At 39.1% G+C, this 24,361-nt stretch overlaps 1 protein-coding gene across 4 annotated transcripts; it reads right to left on the minus strand.

Annotated features, from left to right (window-relative positions):
- Positions 1–196: 196 nt before the first annotated feature.
- Dus2 (Dihydrouridine synthase 2) lies at positions 197–24,208 on the minus strand. Of its 4 annotated transcripts, none has more exons than XM_045737656.2 (10): positions 23,969–24,208; positions 22,406–22,576; positions 20,904–21,042; positions 17,409–17,508; positions 16,102–16,334; positions 14,316–14,460; positions 12,887–13,029; positions 10,139–10,367; positions 8,882–8,994; positions 197–6,597 (listed from the first exon to the last, which is right to left on the minus strand). In XM_045737656.2, the coding sequence occupies exons 2-10, from the start codon at positions 22,560–22,562 to the stop codon at positions 6,282–6,284; spliced, it is 1,575 nt and encodes a 524-aa protein (XP_045593612.1). In that variant the 5' UTR covers positions 22,563–22,576; positions 23,969–24,208; the 3' UTR covers positions 197–6,281. The 4 variants fall into 4 exon arrangements, with proteins under 4 accessions (XP_045593612.1, XP_045593604.1, XP_045593617.1 ...); XM_045737648.2 differs by having other exon boundaries at positions 23,470–24,208; XM_045737661.2 differs by having other exon boundaries at positions 24,069–24,184.
- Positions 24,209–24,361: the final 153 nt, after the last annotated feature.

A 24,361-nucleotide genomic window follows, 5' to 3' on the forward strand; every position in this document is an offset into this window, starting at 1 on the left:
TTATTAATAGTACAAATTTTTAGTGTGCTCTCTACTCGGCTTCCTTTGAATATTTATTTAAACAAATCTGAAATTTGAAGGGAAGACCCAGTGGACAGATTTGGTCAGTTAAGAGGAATCCATTGTACAGTAGACCATCCTAATGTCAGCCTTCTATATAACTCGTACTCACATTCAAGGGATAATGATGAATCAATTTGTTTTTTGTTTTTTGTTTTGCAGCCTAAAAATTATCAGAAAGGAAAAAAGCTATACTATGTAGCTTTATCTAGTTACAATAAGTAAAGCTGCCACTTGTTCAGAGTAAAAATTTGAATGTGCAATACACCTATATGTGAAGTGTGTTTACTTAACCCTTAGACAGCAATTATTGCCAATGGTTATGAATATTTAAAAAATTATTGTCTGGGTTTTACATGTATAATGAAAATATGGGTATAATAGGTCTGTTGATGTAAATAAATAAAAATAAAGTGATAAAACAATCGGAGGATAAAACGGGAAGAGTCAGCAGAGTCAAGCACCAGGTGTTGACAAGTGCCAGACACCGCCTCACAGAGAGCTTCCGTTCAAGTGGCACGATAAATATTCACTTATTTTTGTGTTTTTTCTTACATTCTGCATACAGATTAATAATACTATAATGAAAAATTTCATTTTTATTTTTTGTGCATAGACGGATATGACCATTAATTACTCCAAAGCTGCTATCTAGGGGTTAATAATTTACCATAGTACTGAGCCAGTTCAAGGTAGAGGAAACTGTAAGGCCAACTCCAAAAAGTTGCCTCTAAATTAATGTCCAAAAATCACAGCCAGTCTATAGTTCTCTCCAGTCTACTGCCAGTTTTTCCATTTGCTTTAACAAAATCTAGAAAACTTGTAAACATTCATATCTCCAAAAAGCCTCTAGTATAGTGAAAGGTATAGCAGTATACAAGTCTTAACAAAAAATAGCAGTAGGAGGTGTATACTGCAATATTCAATGACTTTAAAAACTTGATGTGCAAAACTGTCTAAATTTATTGTATACACTTACTAACAAGCATTAAGAAATACTTTAGTTGATACACCTTTGATAAAGATGTATATTTTTATCACTAGTGAATGTGTGTGCATTTTAGGTCCAATGTAAACCAGGCCTCCACCCTCTTGCCACTGTAACCTGCACTTCTCACTCTGCCACTAGAATATTTGGGGAAGAGTAAATTTATAACAGGCACAACATGGCTTCAAAGAGGGAAAACCATGCTTAACAAACTTGATTAATTCTATGACAGGGTCACCAACAGTTAATGAGAAGAAGACAAGAGAAGGAAAGATGGGGTGGACCGCATCTTCTGAAACTACCAAAAACCTTATGATACAGCTCCTCACAAAAGACTAGGGGCCAGATTCATGAACCAGTTGCACAAGTACTTAAAATGTGCACGTTTCCTCAATCTCTGACGGCTTTGGTTACATTTATTAAACAGTTTACAAGCATGAAAACTTGCCAATCAACTGTTGTTATAAACAGCCTCCTGGTGCTTCGGAGCTCATTAACTGTTTAATAATTGTAAACAAAACTGCCAAAGATTGGGAAAAGATGTACAGGTTCGTAAGTGCTCGTAACTGCCTTGTGAATCTGGCCCTAGGTAATCATTTTCTTTTCCACCACTGTATTGCTGTGGTGGAAAAAGAAACTTTCCTTTAAAAGAAAATAAATAGATTTACAAAATATACATTTTTAAATCCATAAAATATGCAATAACCGAGATACAAGGCACCTTATTTTGAACAATCTATAAATACTTATTCGCAGTACAAATTACATAACAGATTATGGTTCACTGGTCGGAGTTTTGAGAGAAAGTACATACAATATAAATGTCAAAATATGTCAGATGACATGAAAATACTATAAAAGCACATACTGTACAAACCTACAACATGTAAGAAATACAGCATCTAAACAATTACTGAAAGTTATCACATTATATATTTTATTGTCTTTGCAATTTAATCACTGAAGAACATTTGCCATATAATACAATAGACACCTGTTAAATAAGTGTAAAGTTTTAAATAACATTTGTGAAGTGCATTTGTTTCTAGGACCACCATCACTTTTTCCCGCCCCACACTAAAAATAATTATTATAAATATTTCCCCATTTCTCATTTTCGTGGGCTGACAGAGGCACTAACACAAGAAGCCTCTGTTTAACGCAACAGTAAAATGTGTTGGATGAAAAAACGATTCTTCGCGGCGGGGATCGTATTCCAGGGACCTGCCCGAAACGCTACGCGTACTAGTGGCTGTACAAGAATGTAACAACTCTTGTATATATCTCAAAAAAAAAAAAAAAAAAAAAAATAAATAGGTAAGGATGCTTAGGGGGTGCCTTCTTGCCATGCCCTGTGGCTGGGGGAATTGATGCCCTGAAGCTACATAAACACCCTGTAAACCCCCTCCCCCCTACAAAAGTGGCAAAGGGAGTTAGGGGACAACAATAGTGAGTAGAATATAAAGAAATAATTAGGCTGAAGATATTTAAAGATAATCCATTCACTATACAGTATCTTAACCACTGCACTGCTCCCTTAAAATATGATAAACCTGTGGTGCGCCGAAAATAAATTGTTCGCCAAAAATTTGTTGTCCTTCCAAAAGTGTAAAATACCCTTCCCTGATCACATATGTAGAAAAAATTTCACAAATGTACTTACTTTGGCTGCAGTGGTGTCCGGAATATGTTGTGTGATGTTACAGCTCGGTGAGCACCCATGCCGTAGATTCCCGAAGGCAGTCGCACGCCAGTTTCAACATGCGCAAGTTGCCATAAATATTTTTTTCTGCACAATTACAAATGCATTTGTATGTTTTTTTCTGGTTAATCCTATGTATATTGAACATGTTTACAATATTCAGGAAGGAGAACATTCGTACTGTTCCAAGACACTGTTACATGTATCACAAATGTGTCCAAACATTTTTTATATTTTCTATATTTCATGTTCAGATATGTACATTTATAACTTACTTACACACTGCACACCCCTATCAACACACTTAGAACTGCACGAGTGTGTGATAAACACTGAAGCAGTCAACGGGGCATAGGGCAATTTTGCACTCAATGCACCAAGTGCAGATGGATCTTCGCTGGCGTTCCCTACGTTGCGTGTTCTTGCAAACAACACGGACACGTTTACCCTTGTCCCATGTGCCCGTACCTGGCATATCAACCTGTCCTCTTACAAATTACATCTGAATTTGACCATTTATCTGTATGGTCAAAAATGGACATAATTTGAAAAGGATAAAAAATTTAAAATAAATTTGGGATTTTTTTTTCAAAGCAGTAAGTTAAGGGTCCTCTGGTAGGTTTAGGAGGGCAGGAAATTCTCCTAAAGTTTCAAAACGTCATGAAAAATATTAATTGAAAGTTTCTTCTCCTAACCTTTCTGAGTAAGCCGGAGGACTCAAACAGAAAACTGGACAGTACATCACTTTTGTGAACCGATTTCATTTTAAATTACGTCCATTTGTGGCCATAGCTCGCATACAAGCGAAAAGCGGCATTATTTTTAAGAGGACGGGTTGGACATATAACCAAGCTTGTGTACAGCAAGATGTTCTTTACTCCTGAGTCTGTCAGGAACTGCGCGAGACATTGTTACTGGCACCCCACACGTTGCAACACAACCCTCCACCCCATACTTCACGAAAAGTTGTGACACTAGAGCAACACAATGTACAGTACATATTGGGGGTCTCTTGCCAGATTTCACGAGATACATGTTGAAACAGGTCAGCACTGCAACGTCAATGAGGTGGAAAAAGAATTTCTTCGTCCACTTCACGGATTTTTGCACGCACTCAACGGCACCAACCTTCACGTCACATTTATCAACTAGCCACATATTTACGTTGTAGTCAATGACATAATCAGGTTTATACATTGGCAACCTTGTTGTAAAATTCAGTTTGCCACTGTCCAACATGGCACCAGTATGAAAAGTTGTCAACATATTCACCTCGCGTCTGTCCCTCCAGTGCACTGATAACATTCGTTCACACTTTTGCAGCTGGCAATCATCCACTGCAATGCCAAACACTGGCATTTCCCTCCTGTGGGCCTTGACAGTGCCACATACGCCGGTGTTGTGGTCAAGGGGGAATCTAGTCAGCAAGGGGCTGGTATAGTTGTCCATGAACAGGATAAGCCCCTTATTCAGCAACAGTTCCATGAGTGTTTTCACGACACTGCCTGAGAACCTGTGGGGGATCTTGACCTGTTATGTCAATGTTTGTACCTAAATACAGTATCATGTTCATGACAATAACAGTTTTGCAGTCGTATAGTGTGAAAAAATGAGTCCAAACTGGTACTGCTTTGATGGAATGTACTGCTTGAACGCCAGTCGTCCCTTGAAGAGGACTAGCGATTGATCAGTCACGACATTCTGTGCTGGTACAAAATAGTCACGGAACTTTTCACTCATACCATTAAGGCATCACTCATATTAGTCCAGGCACCTGAGAAGCAGCAGGAACTTATTACGTGACATGTACCTGTTGAACACCGGTGGGGTTTTTTGAACAAGGCTGTCTTTGCTCCAATAATCCTGGATAATGTGTTTATCTGCATGCCTTATCATCATGCACAATGCTAAAAACAAATACATTTCCTCATTTGTCATGTCTCTCTAACGTGTTATGCGAGAGGCAGGTAAAATGCCAGCGTCAATAAGGCCATGAGCGTATCTGTTCATCTCTGCAATGAGATGGTCCATGAATTCCTTATCAAAATATGCCATAAAATAATAAATTTCAACCATATCATTACCAGTATTGGGGAATAAGGGTGTCACACCAACATCGGTATTATCAAATGTTGGAATTTGTGGGACAAAACTTTAACAATCACAGAAGACCCCAAGAATCCATTTCGTACCTGCGTCACTGCGCGCCGCTTTTGAATCGTACAATATACCTATGAAAGCCCTGAGGCGCGTTGCGCACCACTGATTGAGCGCCTCAAGGCTCGTTGCACACTGTAGTGGTTAAACACAATATATCACAGTCCTTCCTCTTAAAATGGAAGTACTTATAGCAACTATTTGGTTGAATGTACAAAAATGGACTGTTGGGCCCAGAAAAGTTAATTTTGTGTTACGTACTAAGTTACCCAAATGACATAGTACAAAAATTGAAAAGTAACTGAAGACCCTAATCTAACTTATCCAAGGCATAATATATGCCATCTTAGGCCCAGTATAGTACAGTACATATATGCTATACTAGGAATGTTAAAATTAGGTTTTTATTTGTTCTATTTACAAAATTAATACAGTAGTACAAACACATGAGCACTGTTTGCTACAACACTCCATTTTTTGTACCCTCAACCAAATGGTTACTGCAAGTACTACTATTTTAGGTAGATGGGTTATATATCATGGAGAACCAGCATCACCACAAATCATCCACAGTAGCACAGTACTTCACTGCTTGATGAGACGAGATGTACAATGCTCCTCGTGAATTGTCATACATAAACATATCGAACACTTCCTACCTCTTCACAAACTATTGCCACCTAGCCTTATTCTCAACCATTTCTGGAGTGCTGTTTACACACATACACTGCTTCCTTACATATAAATTATGCTTGGTCATCTTGCCTTTCTGGTAATATACTTCAATATACTCCAGCACACACACACATACACTAGCCATCTTTCACCATCCTATATTTCAACATAGCAAAAGCATATCGGTACACTAATCAATGTTGCAATTTATAGACTTCTACACACCACATTTTTCCATAACTATTTCATCCTTTATTCTAAATTCATTCCTCATATCACGCATAATTTTGTTATTTTCATAATAATATTACTAAGATCTGCTTTACTGTACCTCAGAATGAAAGAACCGTCTTGCAGACCCGAGTATAAAGCACACAACATTCAAGGCATAAAACTGAAGCAACAAGCCTAGTGTGAACATGCACCAAAGCCTAACAAGTGGCTGAGTAAGGACAATATGTGGACAATATGGACATTACAAAATAAATGTTTGCACATTGGAAGGCCATTTTGAATTAAAAACAGTATAGTACAGTACACTGAAAAAAAGTTTGAACTATGGATGTTAAATTAACCGGTGTCTATTGTATTAAAATGTTACACTACAGTTTAACACTATAAAGCTAAAAACATTTCAATTAAATGACAATTTCAATGTTATAAATATTTGTAAGCATTTATTACTAGGTATAACATACTTCATTTTAAAGGTCTTTTCAGATTATCACACTCCTCTGTCTCTCTCTGATTTATTTTAAAGGTATTATCCAAAACACTGGTATCAGATTTTCTTTTCTTTGAGTCTGTTGCACCCTCATTCTCTGCTTCAGGATCATCATTTTCTGCACTCTCTCTCTTGGCATTTTTCTCCCTCTCACATTTAACTTTATTCACTACATACTGATATTTTCTTGCACCATCAGCAGGCACAAAACCGTAAGATTTGCCGACTGCCCCTAAGGCATGCAGACAAACTGCTGCTGCTCCCTGTTCAGAGTATCTTTTGCTCTTTTCCCTGCAAGAAATATGGATTATTCAATTTGTCATACACAAAATTAAGTAAATTGCAGCATCATATTTATCAACCTCAGTATAAGCATATTTCCCCACTACTCGGTCACAGCAGTCCTGTTTGGCTTACAGCAGATCCGAGCCAGAACCTAGCCCCTCCTCACAGAGGTGTAGAGAGCATGCAACTATTATCATCACCCGCATCGGGAAAGCATCCAAAAAGTCGGTGAAGCTTTACAGACTTTACACCAATGAAAATCAGGGGATCATATAGTACCTCTGATTTTCATTGAATTTATTCTACACTTCTTACTACATGCATCTCTCTTCAGTATGTTGTAATTTTATTGTGCAGGTTTGGAACCTAACTGTGTATATTATGTATAGTATTATCAGTTGTATAGTGCATACAGTATTTTCTGTGTATATTATGAGATCTCTCTCATCTCCATTCCAGGAAGTCCCTGGAATTCCATTTGAGGTGGTCCCAGTAATGGGGCTTTTTGTATATTTTATAGTTTGATATCTAGCCTGACTTAAAAGGGAATGTGAGCATAGACCAATATTCGTCGAGTGAGTACCAGTGCCTTAAAAAAAAAAAAAAGTACCATCATTGGTGTGGCAAGCTTGTTTTGAAGACTTACTGTCCACCTTATAATGTCTGTGGTTGCTGCCTTAACTGTAAATATTAAGTAGTTTGACATTTTGTCTAGATCTTTTATTTAGTCACTCCATTCTATAGGGAGATCTGACTGCCTTGTATACTACACTCACTATAAGGACTTAGTTTTTTGTATGGACATAACTGAAATTTGTCACCAATAAACATTGTGATGTTTATCTCTGGCACATTGGAATATTTTGTTAGCATTTGATTGTAGTTTTTTTCAAGTAAACATAGTACAGTACTGTACTGTATAAAATTAGCTACATTTTGAGCTCACTGTAATAATTCTGAATATAACTTTAAGCTCCTTGCATGTGTAGCATTTCAGGGAGGCCTAATGCTAATATATTATAGAAGGGATATCTTGCATTTTAATAGTACTTATTAGGCCTTTACAAATAAAATAAAAACATATCATTTAGGGATTGTCTTAAACATGGTAGATATGTATACAACATATTGCAAGTTGATGATGAAGTATGTGTAGAAATTTAGATATAAGGGTTTATAAACCTAAGAACGTGTGCGTCATTGATAACAATGCTTGTGTCACAGCGCTCAGGGGGCTGTAGTCCAAAGGGCCCAGGTTTGATTCCTGGTCGAGGCAGTTTTGGACTGAAGGCTAAGTTTCTTTTATCTGAAGGCCCTGCTCACCTAGCAGTAAATAGGTACCTGGGAGTTAAACAGCTGCTACAGGCTGCATCCTGGGGATATGTGTGTGTATTAGAGAGAAATATATGTAGTAGGTATGATATAAAAAATAGGTCTGGAGTCAGTACATTAGACAACTGACAGTTAGAAAGGTGGACTCCAAGAACTAACAACTTGATCCTACAGACACAAATAGTAAATATACAAATACTATGAGCAGCACCTGATCAAAGTTAAAGATACTAAACTCATTATCAAAGAAGAAAACAATATTAATGGAGCTTCAGCTATTAAACACTACAACATCAATGAATAGTGAACAAAGAAATGTTAATATTGTACATCCACTTGTTAAAATTACTACTAGGATGACATACATTGTGAAGCATATTTAATCATTTAATCATTGATTTAATCAAGCTCCTCAAGTCTCCAAATCTGTCTACAGTATTTTAACCTTGTCTTTATCTCACTTATTTTTCACCTTATGAAAAAAATACAAATTAACCTTATGAAAGATAAACCACACTTGTTTATAGCAGTTTCATGATAATGGCCTTATAGATGAAAGTTTACATTAAATAAAGCCTACTTGAAGTGGGAATGTTCTCCCCAAATTGTGGTCATTTGTGCTGTATTCCAAGAACAGTAAACATGGAGGTAAGGCAATTCATGGTACTGTTGAACCGAAAATGGAGCAAGACTATATGAAGTAGCAATGTACTGCAGGATAACAAGTACCTTACTACAGAACTAGGACAAAACAGCTGTAGGCTCAGATAATTACAATGATGGACAAGTTGTAATTTATGATACAATTTTAATGTCAAAGTTTGAACATTTCTAACAAGGGACATATTAACTGAAAAACTATGTCAATTACTTTTATATATGGTGTATACTGTATATATTGGCAAGATATTAAAGTACAAAAAGCTACCATTTGAGAGAAAATCTAATAAATATTCACCTGAGTGTTGAAGCGTACTTGATGCCATTCACAACTACTGAAGCAGAGAAGAATTTATCCACAACAACATGATCATAGTGAGGCCCAGATAACTGGTTACGGAACACATGTGTCTGAAAATAACAGGTTGAAAAATTTCTTCATAATGCTAATATAAAGAAGTTGTATAAATGCATTATGGACACATATTTCATGCAAGTGCACTATTGCAGTACTTTATCTTTAAAATAGTTTCTTGCTAAAAATGACATTCTGAGCATGTATATTCTGCCACTCTCAGAAGTGATTCATAGTGATTCATTGAGTAATATTAAGGATCATGTTCAGTCATGCAAGAAGACATGGCACCAGTGCCACGTGGAGTAAACTTCACCCTGCAGGCATGCCCAAGGTGCTTGGAAGTCAGTGAACAAAGTATCAAGCCTATCAGGCAAACATTACCTCAAAAATTCTATTCACAATATAAACCCAACAGAACCCTTTTGATATGGCATGCATGCTTACCAATGGAAAGTTCTAACCCACCTAGTGATCAATCGCCATCAATGATTACATTATATCGCCATTACATTATATCAGCATTAACTCCCAATTGTCCCTAAAACTTTGTATACTCTGTAATACAACCTGACTGCATAAGTGGGCAGACAGAAGTGATTTGCAGATAATTATTGGTTGCATTTTCCCAAGTCTGATATTTCTACAGTTAACAATGCACATCAGCTAACTAGCTTTGAGTAAGCACACCAGCTAGTTCTGGGGTTTTAATTTGTGTGTCCCTAAAATTCTTCAGTTACATTTGTATGTTCAGTTTCTATTTGAAACTCCACATTAGGCTCCTTCACCTTTCAAACAGCTTGTGTCTGCCCACTTTACCCAAACATCTTACATGCTACCCACCACAATTGAGGGGTCCATGCAAACATGTACCGTATTCTACACCCTCTACTGTCACTTCTAGGGCACCACATGTATGCTTTACACAAGCATGCATGCATATTATTATAAATGCAATAAATACCACTGCACAGTGTATATATAAATGCTATCCAAATTACAGTGTATGCTTGCTAGTTGCTGCCCACTCAACTTTGAATTACAAACCAATAGGAACCTTGCTTTTCACTATTTCAGTGGTACAAGCTTTGTAGAATATTGCCCTGTGATAGTCCTTACAGGCTATAGTTCACATCCATATGCAGTCCATCACAGTGTTTATATCTTTATAACAAAAATTCTAACTTAGCCAATACTTACATTTAAAAGCATTTTAGGAAGATCAGCATTATTAAAATTTCCTCGTATAAACTGTATAGGCATCTCAACAATCTTCTGGCCATTTTCTTCTCTCTCCACAATGTTGACATGGTCTGCACTAGGAGGCATGGCTGTCTTACCATTCTTGTGTTCGAAAGTCAAACAATTATGAGATTTATTCTGTTTATCAAGTTGTAACTTGAAGTATTCGCCCAGGCCCCAGATGACACTGTAGTATATGACAAAAATTAATAACACAAAATGTCATCCACACTTCCATGGAAATAAACATTCCATTCACCTCCTTATTACTTTCTTATTACTTATTACACTTTCCTTATTAATTCTACTCAATAACTCAGTCGATAGAGCTTCGGCCTCACTCACGTGGGGTCCATGGTTCGAGTCTCCTAGAGCCCAGGTGAATGGAATTAATAATACACTTTGTGAATTTTGTATACATTAGTATAAAAGGTTGACCTGGCACTCATAAATGTGTGAGGAGCATATAGAAGGATTGAAAAGAAATTTGAAAGAGTCTGCAAACAATCATCATCAGTGTTACACTATACTATATTACATTACACTGGTGCATAAGTTGGAGAAACAGGCAAGAGTAACTGGTAGGGTGCTCCAGTGGGTAAGGAAGTACCTAAGCAATAGGAAGCAGAGTTACTGTGAGGGGTGAGACCTCAGATTGGCATGAAGGCACAAGCGAAGTCCCACAGGGTTCTGTACTCAGAAATATCCTATTTCTGACATACGTAAATGATCTTCCAGGGAGTATAGACTCATTCCTCTCAATTTTTGCTAATGATGCCAAAATTATGAGAAGGATTAAGACATAGGTCAACAGCATGAGGATTCAAGAAGACCTGGACAAACTGAAGGAATGGTCCAACAAATGGTTGTTATGTAAGTGTTTAACCCAAGCAAATGTCTGTGCCTGTGGTCTGTCCTTGTGCCCCATGACGTTTGGAAGTTTGCCGCTTTCTCATCTGTGTTTGCCTATATTTCTTGGGCCGACATGCAGATACAGGGGTTTTGGTAGTCGAACAGGGTGCTGACAGCCAGGTATCTTGCTATTGTTCCTCCTCCTCGTCAGCCTTGGTCGTGTGTCACGGCCCGTGGTTTCTTCTTTATTGTGATACCTGCAGTGCTCCCTCCTCCCTGGTAATTCCCCTTGTTTTCCTTCTCCGTGGGTTGGCAGCTTCAGGGAGCCACAAGGGGCTTTCCCTCGGAAAACCAGCATTGAATGTAATGAAGTGTAAATTACTGAGTGAGCACCAGTGGCTCCCTCCCCCAGGGAGTTGAGGCGGGGTTTTACCATCATCACAGAACTGAGAATGGAGGAGCCAGCTGACCCCAGTCTGCCTCCGATCCTCCCCCCCAGTGAGGGAAGGATAAATTTGGGTAAATGAGCTTGTGCTTGTTTCATGAATTTTAGATCATCTGCTTGCATTGTTGTTGGAGTTCTCTTGGAAATTTTGAGGAATCAATATTTCTTATAACCAACAGTGATCAGTTTTGTTTTGTTGACTTTGTGGATGCTCTGCCAGTGGTGGCAGACATGATTAAGATTCACTAACAATTTTATTATAGTGCCACCGCTCTCTGCACCTTTTTAGAGAACAGGTTCTGGCTTGTGGTCCCCAGGCAGGCTTGAACAACCTCTGTGACTGATGGCACCTGGTAGTATGACACAATCAGCATTGTAGCTTCTGGGAGCCCATCTCCCAGTAATACCCTGATACTATACACTGAAAGTGAATGGTAACACTATGATTTGCACACAATAAAAGAAACAATGCAACAGTTTTAACCCTCATGTAATTAATTATAAGCATTTCTAAAAGAAATATTGATATCATGCAAAGTTTTTTCCTATAAAAAATTACCAAGTAATGCAAAAGAAAGGCCATTAATGGTCAAATGCATGGAAAAATACTTCTTTGCTGGACATTTGAACATAGCACTATGCCTCTCTGCACCATCAATAGAAAATATTGTACTCTTTGGAAGAGCATTAGAAAATTACAAGGCATTATTTGCAATTGCCCACAAGACATACTCTTTCAAAAGGCATTTCATAAGTCATTGTGTGCAGCATGAACGAGTTGTAGTATGCTTATGTGATACTGTACAACTGTACAAATGATAATATGGTTATCTGTTAGAGAGAGGTAGAATGCAAAAATTTGGCTTTACTTGGGCTGTACAGCAAAGAGTATGACCACTTGGCAGCCATGGTGGATCTCGAGATGTGAGGTGGTGGAAAAATTGTACAGTACAAGGCTTATCAAAACACTTGTCATTAAAATAATCTATTTAACAAAAAAAAAAAAAAAAAGAGCTGAAAGACTGTTTCAATTAAGTTATATTTATTATATATAGGGGGGTACCACCACTGGTGCAATTATAGGGACCCACAGCCTCAGAGAAGGGAACACAGAGCACTCAGGGAAAAACTTGACATTTAACTCTGAATACGAAAGAGTGTTCACTTCTCCAACCACCCCCTTTTTTTTTTTATTATGATGTACACTTTATTATGCAAGGTTATACAGTTACATATCTGATTTTATACAAAAAATAAACATTAAGAGGACACAAGAAAAAGTTCGCTTCCTAGAGGCTGTATATTATATATAGAGGCTATATATATAGAGGCTTTATTATATATTATTTTAATGTTTTCAGAATAACTATCAGATGCAATTACAGTATTAATTTTGCATATTTGCTTACGTTATCTCCTGTAGAGTCTGTGTTTCCAGGAAAGCCTTGCCTCGAGGAGTATCCTGAAGGTCCCGCAGCATATTCTGAACAGTGTACTTGCTGTAGGTGAATGGATTATCATAATCTATGCAGTATCTCAGGTATGCCTCAGCCTGAAAAAGGGATATTACGGTGATTATTCTAACTGAAAAGGTTTTTCAAATAAGGAACTGCGAACCACTTACTTAGTATCACAGGCATCATTAATAAATAACAATATAAAGAAATCTTTACAGACAGAAATACAGTGCAACCTCGATTCACCTCACTCTATGCAATACACATTTTACAGGCCAGATTTACTCACCCTCTTCACTGAACAAGTGTTTGGCAAAGTGGATGGCGTGTGCATTTGCTTAGTACGCAGGGCCAGAGTTCACAGACCTGTGGCGAAGTTGATAGGCCTGGTTCATATGCACAATTTTGGATAATGGCACTACTTTTAACAAATAAGATTGATGGGGATGGATCCTGAGAAATACTAGCAATGAGGGTGTAATCTCTTTACACACAGATTTCCATAGTAATTGTCCATGATATGATCAACAGAAAATAAAATTTTGCTTAATGAAATTTGTTCATAGAGCATGGGAAATATAAATATACAAATGGTAACTTTAAACCCGTACACGGCTCTAATCACTAACTGTGATTTCCTTCCGTGTGCAAATCACCATATTCACTTTATTCTTATGGGTTTTAATATTTACTTTTTTCAGGCACACCAAGGTGTAGGACTTGTAAATAGGTGTGCAGTTTGAGGATTAATATTGCGCCATCACATTTGTAATTATTTTCGTTGTTGAACACAACACTAGGAGAATGCCATTGAGCATTTTTAAAGCTAAATAATTTGGAATAATTTTATTTGGAATGTCACAAGTTTGGTTCAGCCCTGTATAGGCACTACCTTTGAAAATAAGGTTTCAAGGCTGAGGCATGGGAAATAATCTAGGTATGGTGAAATATCTTTACAGGCAAACTCTTCTGGCAGGTATCCATCATAAGATGATTTGAAAATAAAATTTTGCTCAGTGAAATTTGCTCAATGGAAAATATTAGGCTATGAATGGTACCTCCTTTAATATTGCTCTGATCACATCTTTAAACATTTCTGTAGACAAATGAAACATTAGGAGAAACAGGCTTAGCAATGTATTTTTGTCTTAAAAATTATAAAATTAAAATGCCTCTTGAAGGCACCTCCGGTTGCAACAAATCTCTGGATGCAATGAATAGGGGTTGGTCCCATATAGTCTGCCAAATCAAGGTTGCAGTGTAGTGTATCATTGAAGATATCAAGATTTGATGTGAATCTCTGATGCTAGTGCAAGTGAATAACAGAGGCATTGTTTTCTAAACCTATTATGCAAATTATACACTGTATGCAGAAACTGACCACTGTGTCAAGTGGAAGCAGGCCTTCAGGTCTAAGTATAGAACAGTTCCACATGGCAGTCCGTGCAATCATCACGCTCGATGCTCCTGTCTCTCGTCGAAATTTGTCAATGTCCTCATGACATTTTATCTCCTTTGACCCACCACTGAAAAAATATTATTATTCTTACTACTGTATTATGAAAATATGTTTTTTTTCTTTTCAGAAAACAAGATAAATATGAAATATCTCAAGTCACTTACACCTTAATGCACATGATGAAAATGACCTTTTCAAGAGAAGTTAATGCCATCATTATTACCTTGTTTCCCACTTTCATGGAGCAGAGAGGCATCAGCCTGAAGGAAAAATCCAGCATTGAATGTAATGAAATGCCTCTTTCTGGTGGGCTCTCCAATGCTCCAGCCTGGAAGTAACCAAGCCTTGGGGAGCACACCAAACCTCTGGGGACTCAAATCTGGCTTTCCTCAAAGAGGCAAAGGACTGCCTGAGGATTAGATCATCAAAGAACAAAGAAAATTTCAACAGAAAATTAAAAATATGCTCAAAAGCAAGATCACTGGGTTAAATACACTAACATGATGAGGGGCCAGATAATGTGAAGGTAAGAGGTAAGGTAAAGAATGATTTTGGTGGGTTGAGGTTAGGTCTGTGGTGAGGTGAGGTAATATGATATGAGGGGCATGGGGATGTAGCCGAGCCCCGTACAGGTGGGGCACACACTCGCACGTTTGCCCCCATACAGGTCTAAAAACTGCACAAACCTAAGATCAGTAGAGAGCCTTGAACCATCGGAACAAGTCAAGCTGCCAATCTGCTAGAGAGATGAAGCCTTGAGAAGGGGGGAAGAGAATTTGGACACCAAGCCTGAAAGGTGGGAACCACAGCCGAACCCTCAATAACGGATCCAGGAGGAGGACCTGGTCTGTATATTTCTCCAGCTTGGCCAACACAGTAAGAAGCAGCTAGACCAAAGGAAAGATGCACAGGTAAATCCAATAACTCTTATCCAGGCGAAATGCTTCAACATTTTTTTTTAAACGGAATCACATACATCAGCAGTCTCTGATTTTACTTTGTGGCAAACAGTTCCACCTGTGAACAGTTAAATGCTTCACAAGGCCAGAAGTAGGATGTTTTCTCCACCGACCACTTCACTGAAATTGGATGGGAAATTTGAAATTAATTGTGCACTCATTCACTGCTGGGTGAACAAAGGCGTACTGTTAAGGATTGGCACCTAGTCAGTCCTCCCCAGCCAGGATACGAACCCAATCCAAATCGCTCACAAAGCACTAGGCCAAGTGTGTCACCACTGTCACGGGGACTGCCACTGTGCCATGGGGTGCAGTGGCATTAATAGTCTAATTAATGCTGATAGACCAATAGTTCTAGCACTTTAATTCTGGCCAGAATTGCAACATTAATTCACTATACAGTATTAATGTTTTTTTTTTTTTTTAAATACAGGTAGGTGAAGGAGAAGACGGCTTCTGACTTGTTAGCAAGCTTAGAGCTTTATCTTTCCATAGCTCATCTTAAACCTTAACCTACTAGATTTCACTGGAACACAACCTACCAATCATTTTACAACCAGTCTCCAATTACTGTTGGGTGAATAGGGAGAGTGTTAAAGAGCAGTGCCTAGTTGACTCTCCCTTTCCAGGGATCGAACCTGGTTGAAATCACTTGCAAGACGTGGGGGAAAACATATTACCAGTCATTATAGGCCCCTGGTATTATAATGATAAACTAACAAATTAGTACTTTATTCAACATTACTCACTTTGCAATAACTGGGATGGCAAGAACATTAGCAATTTCTCTGATCATGTCATTATGATTGGGATGGTTGGGTCTCTCCTCCTTAGTGCGGCCATGGATAGCAATAGCAGCTACCCCACATTGCTCAATAACTTTACACAAATTTATTGTGTCTGGTAAAGTTTTTAGAAGACGAATCTTGCAAGTTACTGGGATGCTAAGGCCTTGAACAAGAGTGGTGAGTATTGATTTAACCTGAAATAATTAAGATAATTAATATTTGTTTAAAATATATACTGTATATGTAAAGAGGAATACATATTTTATTAAATTACAATCTTGACAACAGAAAGGAGAGTAAATATGCTATAAATTCAAATAAAGAAATCACTGAATGTAAGTTAATGCCCTTATCTAGTGAGCCACTCAGTATATGCCCTAATGTATAGCACAGAAGCTGCCAAGCCTTGATGTGTCGCACTAGGCCTCCGACACCTGCCTGAGTTTACCAGGAGTGAAAACAAAATTTTGGCTCTCTCTCTCTATGAGGCAATGGGAAGCTTGAAGATCAGAGATCAAGAAAACATTAAGAAAAACCCTACCAGAAATTATAAGTGCATCAAAACAAGAAATGGCTTGAAAGAATTAGTAACCCTGAGGAGTACAAGAAAAACAATCACTGACATAGGGGGTTAACACCCTTAACTGTACCACATAAGCAAGTGAAGTTGGTGGCTGGCTGGGACTGTATGCACATCACAGTGCACTGTGCGCACTGGGACTCGGGCACATCAAGGTGATGGTGGTTAAACTGTGGCAAGAATCATTGGTCTTGTTTTCTCCAAATTTTCTTTCTTCAAGCAGTACCCTGGTTTGCCTAACCTTTTTGGTGCCTCCTACTTGGTTTTTTGTTTATCTCTAATCCCCAGGGTAGGGTAGCCTTGGTCTCAAGAGCCCTGGTGTACTTCTTAAGACTTGGCTTCACCATTGCACAAACTATGGGGACCTATTGAAAGGGGCCTTCCAGAAATACAATTTAATAATTAGTATCTTGAGATTACTCTGATCTTACTCTATAATGGCAAGGATGCCACATACATCAAGAGTTTATTCGAGTAAAATAAAACAATAGGGGTTGAAACAAATAAGAAATAACATACGGTAATTTGACATCTACTGGACTTAAAGTCTTGCACAAATGTAAAATCACACCATCTGTCCTGAAAGTCTTATACTGTATATTCCTAAGCTCAAAGGGTATTTCCAGCTGAACTAGCAAGTACTTTCCAGCATTACTTTTACTTCTCTACAAACTTGCGAGTAACAAACCTTCTCTGGCTGAGTAAGGAGAGCTGCTCCCATGCCACCCTTAATGCTGAATTCCTTTGGGCACCCCATGTTCACATCTAAGCCAGCCACATACGGTTCACTGTTGACAGGACAAGGGTATAATATAAGTGATTACCAAATTGTGCACATACAAAATTATACGCCCATACTGTATAGTGTTTGGCCTATGCATTGCTTTATTTAATTGAATATATTTATGTCAAATAAAGAATCTTGCTCAAAAAGGAACACTACATTTCTGAACTGTAACAGCATTTATTGTGCATGCTTTTTTATTAGTTTTCCATCTCCATCTTCTTCGGGATGGGATGGGTGCAAAGTTGACCGACCGATAGTAAAGTCGAGTTATCTATGGAAATTCCCTCCCTGAAACAGTCTAGTTACTAGTAGTAAAACTTTCATGTTCACTTTCTATAACAATAGGTCAAACAATATAGTGCTGAATGTAATGAAAAACCATTTTTTGGTTGACTCTCAGTAGTCATGAAGCACTGGTACAGCCAAGTCCAGACTCATACCAGACCTCCAAGACCCACACTCATCTGCCAAGAGCTCTTTCTACAAGGTGAGGGAAGCATGACGATTCAAGATCTCACCAAATTGAGAAATCCCTCTAGGTTAAACAAAAACCAGTGACTGCTTGAAAGTATCAAACCCTAAGGCTACAAGGCAACTGAACATTACCATATATGAATAACCCCAATAACCCTGCTGGCAGGCCACATCATGTGAGATTCCAATCAGCCACCCACATCACTTACGATCCTATCTAATCATGACTCGAACCTCTCAAGTCCCCTCACCTGCTGTTTCTTGATTTAGCTAGTGGTGATGGCTATCATAAACAACCGCGTCTAACAGCCTGGTTGATCAGTCCAGCAACCAGGAGGCCTGGTCGACGACCAGGCCGCGGGGACGCTAAGCCCCGGAAGCACCTCAAGGTAACCTCAATGTAAGGTATCATTGAAATTCCTGTTATACAATGGACATTGTTTTTTTTTCAATTATGCTTCCTCAATAGCCCCCAGAGTTCAAGTTCAAGTATGTTTTTTGAGACAAGAAAGAAATACATCTCAAAGGGATAGAGTAGCTTAGGCTATTTCTACCCTCCTAGCTCCCAGAGCTGACTTTCAACAGTGCCTCAATAGAGGAGAGAACGGCTGTGCTAAAGAAACATTAGAGTAAAACCCAGAAAAGTTGTAAGATGGGCTTACCCATGGGAGAGGAAGGTAGGAGCAACAGGACTCACTGCACCCTAGTTGCCCAAGCACCACAAAAGTCAACAGCACACACTGTGGGGCAAAGCACATCACAGAGCCACCCAAAACCACAGGGCCCATGGGAAGGAAGGCACAACTGCCAAGACATGGCAAGCCAGACCCCCAGAAGAATGAACAATTCAGGTATACGCCGAAGTACTAAACATACAATGAGAAAACTAAACACATCGAACATGACAAAACACCAATCAAGATGCAAATCTGCAACCCAGGAAGTAGGAGAATGGTTCAAAACTTAAAAGGTTAAGAAAACTCCATAGGTTCAATGCCCAGGAAGCCAGGGTAACCAACCCCACAAAGGGGTTAAAGCTAGGCATGAAAGCCATACAAGCATACAGCTAACTACTATCACTACAGTACCCATAAATAGGCCTCACACTGGGAAACAAACCACACACTACCTGAAGCCAAGATAATGTGAAAGGCCTCAACTCGTAGAGGTGGAAACCCCAACCCTCAAGGAAGATAACTCTGGTGGGACAAGGGAGGATGCAAGCCTGCCTCTAGGGAAAATAACTCTGACTCACAAACATGAAGCAGGAAATGCAACAAAAACAAAACATGACAGTAATTGCCAATACAACTTGTCCGAAAGCATGAATTTGAATGTGAGACCAGCAAACACGTGTGACTTGGACAGCACTATGTGAGTGAGTGAGGTGGCTGGCTTGCAGGACCCATGGGTAACCAGGGCTGCTATTTGGTGGCAGTTGGATGCATCATAATTAGGGTGTTTACCATGCAACAATGAATGTTTGGCATGTTTTCCTCCGAGGTTGTTAATTTCCTTCAAGTAGTTGATTGTTTTGGTGAGCTTTATACTTTCTGGTGGATCGTTTCTTGATTTTGGGTTGATCTCTGATCCCCAAGCTCCCTTTGCCTTGTACAGAGAGTCCAATTCTGATCTTAGCTTCCTGTAGATTTGAGTGGATCTTGGAAGCCTGGTGAAATTCCCCCTAAAGTTTTGCCACCTCCAGTGTTATAGCTCAGAAATTCACTGAGTCTCTCCCAGAAATCATAAGATACTCTCACTTGTCTTGATCTTGCAGAAAGAGTAATTGCATTTACCAACTGATAGCTGGGGAGGTGTTGCTTTGGAGCTAAATGCATGCACATCTATTTGACTACATACACACAAATATGTACTAGTACCAAATGCATCTAGTATTGTACTTTCTTTTCGCTTGCCCACTCATTCCCCGCATCTCTTTTCCTTATCCCCCTCCCTCTCTTCCCATCCCCCCACTCTTCTCCCTTTTCCAACTTTCTCCCTCTCTCCACTCCCCACCCCTCTTTCTCAATTTTCTCCCTCTCCCATCCTCTCTACCTTTCTTGTCCCACTCCCTCTTTCACATCTCTCCACCCTTTATCCCAGTCTCCCACCTCTTTCCTTCTCTTTCTTCAAATTTCCACTCTCTCCTTAAACATCCCCCCCCCATCTCCTTCCCTATCTTCAAACATCCCCTCTTCTCTCTCTCTGACTCAGAAAATGCAACACTGAATTAATGTTTATTGTTCTAGTGAAGAATTCTAGGGACTCAGCCAGCCACCTTTCACTAATTATGTTTGGGGGGGGGGGGAAATAACAGGCTTAACTCCCTCTTAATAGGACCATCTCCAACTAGCCCATATCTGTCATGTACCAAAGACCACTCACCCTGCAAAGTTGAGTTAGACTAACCCCAAGCATCTGCCCTTCAACCTTGAACAGATGGATAGTGACAGATTTGTATATACTGTGGGTTACACACATGTACATAGTATTATACACATACTGTAGGTTACACACACACATATACATAGTATTATAATCATACTGTACATATAGTATATTATATATCAACCCATCCTTCTGTTTAGATAGCACCTATTGAGACGGTCGTCATTAGTGACGAATTTGTATGTACTTAGCTCTTAGATAGTAGTATACTGACTAGAAAGGAATTCTTTTAAAATAAATGTACTATATTAGGCCTCAGATATTGTGTATTAGGTCTAGGAAGGTTAGGGTAGGTTAGCTTGTCAAAGCAACACAAGTAAAAAATAGTTTTCCAGTTTGTCCAACTCAACAGATCAAATTTCTACTTTCTAATTTTGTTGTACGTTGGTATATATACTACAATCCTCATCGTTACTATAAATACTACCAAAACAGGAGGATGGGCTGTATATATAGACATTGACTTCGTCTTACACCATCTTGCCAACTTTGAGAGCTCTCTGTGCATCACTCGTTCCAATTTGAAAAATAACTTTTGTTCGTTCTCTCTCACAGGTACGGAAGAAAACTGTTCCATCTGACTTGTCAATGAAGTCTACTGTACCCAACTCGCCTGAAATAATACCAAAGACAATGTCACATTTATAAAACAAATACAAATTTTGTTAATTATCAAATAATACTCTACTTCATAAGCATTCTTGGTCCTTAATCATTACATTTCTGTTATTCACAATTAAGCTGAACTGTTTTTCTATTCCACAGCCATCTTATAAAACAGACTACAGTACCTCCTTTATCTTCCTTGACACCTTTGATCTTCAGTCATTCAAGAACCATGCATAGATATATATATTTTAGACTTAAGCTTGTAGTTTTCCCTTAAATGGTAACCAATTTGCCAATATTGTCTATGATACAGCTAATCTATAAAAATGAGATCCTGCAATAAATAATCGATTGTTGGTACTAACAGTTTAAAATTCTGTGTCAATTTATATTTCATATAAATAAATCAACATTGAATGTAATGAAATGCTCTTTCCTGGTTATTCCTCAGCAGCTTCCCGGAGCTTATGCACTGGTACAGCCAAGCTTTAGGAATCGCACCAGATCTCAAACGCTGCTGACCTACCAAGAGCCACGACCAGAATCTATCTCTTCGAGGTGAGGGAAGTTTGCAAATCTAATGAAAACTGACAAAACTGGAGGTTTTGTCTATTAAAACTAACCAAGGAGGTTAGGCAAAGCAAAACAAGTGACTACTTGAAAGAAGAATCGATCCCTTTAGACAGATAATTTAACAGATTATTGCTGCAGAGAAATAACCCCCGCTAACCTGAAAGCACCTTGTAACCATAAGATTGCAGCCCAGGTCACCCAGAATACCGACCAGCTGCCTACCTCACTCGCAAGCCATCACCAATGAACCCCAGAACCCAGTCAGAAAAAAGGGGAACAGGGTAGGCACAACAAATACCGAGGACCCGCTAGAACAAATGGATTCATTACATTCAACACTTTATTTCTGGGAGGATCCCCCTTCAGTGATTAAGGTGGGTGGCTTACTGTGACTCCAGGTGACCTGGTCTCCTATCTGGTGGTGGTTGGATTAATCAAGATACCAATAGGTGTTGTTCGTCTTGTTTGTCTCTGAACTGATTCACTTCTTCCAGCAGAAGTTTATTTAAATTTGCCTGTCTGTCTAATGAGAATTTCATGGGTTGGATTTTCATCCCCTAGCTCTCCACTCTCTGTAAAGAAGCCAGATTCTGCTTCTGGCTCGCATTAGGTCAATGTGGTTCTCCGAGGCCTGGTGCACTTCACAATGTTTAGCTTCACCAGAGTACAAACTATGGAGATGCTACTGAGACGGCGACCTAGAAAAAGGTTATTTTAAAAAGTTAAACAAGCAATATAAAAATTTCTAAAAACAATAAAAACACTGCAATAATACAAGCATGTATTATACTTACTGTTTTCTCTCCTAATAGAACGCAGCATTTTGAAATCAACGGTCTCCTCTGTGTACACTAGGTCTGTGCCATAGTCAATTGCTAATAACCTGAATGGCAAGGTACAAACCCTTACCATTGGTGCAACTATGATCTTCCCAATATACTGATTATTCATCTTTACTGATTTGCCTGAAAAATTAGCAAACATTTCAAAGAATATCTTCATACATGATGCATATCTATTATTCCAAAGGTCTACAAAGAAATTTCAAAAACCTTCAAGTGATATACAATGAGACAGTAAATAATTCACCTTATTCCTATACTTCACATTCTAAACTTATAAATTGACTGTCAACTATTCACTTTCGATTACACGACTTGATAATTTTTCAAGATGGACAGAAATGCCATCATTCCCATTATTTTCAAATTTGTGAGTTGTGTCTACACTAAAATATTTTTCATGTTGGAGCTTTTCTCACAAAATAATTCCTAAGATATTTTATTAAAATTAAAATGAACAATATTCTCATACTGTATAGTACTTAGATTTATACTCCTAGTACCTTGTATCAGCAAATGTCTTTCCTCTCCATCTAGTAATTAAATTTTTAGTACATAAAGAAAAAGCACTGGATTGTGTCATTTTAAAACAATAATATATAAAAAAAACAAAAATGCCCAACATTTTGCACAAGTAACCTCCCCTCCACCACACCTGCCCATAGCCTCCCCTCCACCACACCTGCCCATAGCCTCCCCTCCACCACACCTGCCCATAGCCTCCCCTCCACCACACCTGCCCATAGCCTCCCCTCCACTACACCTGGCCATAGCCTCCCCTCAACCACACCTGCCTGTAGCCTCCCCTCAACCACACCTGCCCATAGCCTCCCCTCAACCACACCTGCCCATAGCCTCCCCTCAACCACACCTGCCCATAGCCTCCCCTCAACCACACCTGTCAGTAGCCTCCGCTCCACCACACCTGCCCGTAGCCTCTCCTCCACCACACCTGCCCATAGCCTCCCTTCCGCCACACCTGCCTCTAACCTCTCCTCCACCAGACTTACACTCACCTGGGAAAATCACTTCCGCAGACGCTTTGTGTGTTATGTGTATTTCACACGGAGATTGTTTTTCCTGTGCCTGCACTGTTGCCTGTGATTTGGATTACTGCACATTGTTCACATTAGTGCAGACAATCCTTGTTGTTGTAGGGTTAGAGGTGGCTACAATACAGGGCAATATGCACCCCGACATTCCCGTGAGTTGGAAAAAACTCTGAAGTCCGAAGGCTAAACTATACACTGACAGATGGCAAAAAAAAAAAAAACTGCTGCGACATATGGCAGATAAATACACCACACAGTGGACGCTCGGTGACACAGGAGTTCCCCTGAAGCCCTGAAGTGATGAGAGCCAATACCCACCCAACACAGGAGGCCAACTGGAAAACAGTCTATAGCCACCCACCACCCTCGAGGGCACACCAGGAGCCCAAGTCCCAGCTAAGCTGGTGTCGGACACCAAGGAAGAACCAGCCACAAAACGCAAAAAGAAAAATTTCCCCGAGACCCCTAGACGATAAAAGGTGCCAGGCTTCGGAAGCTGGCTGTTGAAGAGGACTGCCAAACGACAGTAATGACCCAAAGGGCAATAATGTCGCTCCGTTAACCGGTGGCCCCCAGTCGAAACAGGTGTAGAGTCGTGCACTGGTGGTCAAGGGTGAACCAGGAGACCCAGACAGTCCTCCTTCGGCCGGAGTGAGGGAGCTCACTCAGCACTTCTCACACCTTGATCTAATACCACTCACAATATGGAGAATTTTATTTATTTATAATATACCTATATCTTAAATTAAAACTATATTATCGGAAAGTTATATTCATTTTTAAATTATCTATACTATACTATGCTTAAATGTATTTAGTATATGCAAAATTATGTTTGTGTGATACGGATATAATA

The sequence above is a fragment of the Procambarus clarkii genome, chromosome 55, assembly GCF_040958095.1.
Source record: "Procambarus clarkii isolate CNS0578487 chromosome 55, FALCON_Pclarkii_2.0, whole genome shotgun sequence".
Lineage (NCBI taxonomy): Eukaryota > Metazoa > Arthropoda > Malacostraca > Decapoda > Cambaridae > Procambarus > Procambarus clarkii.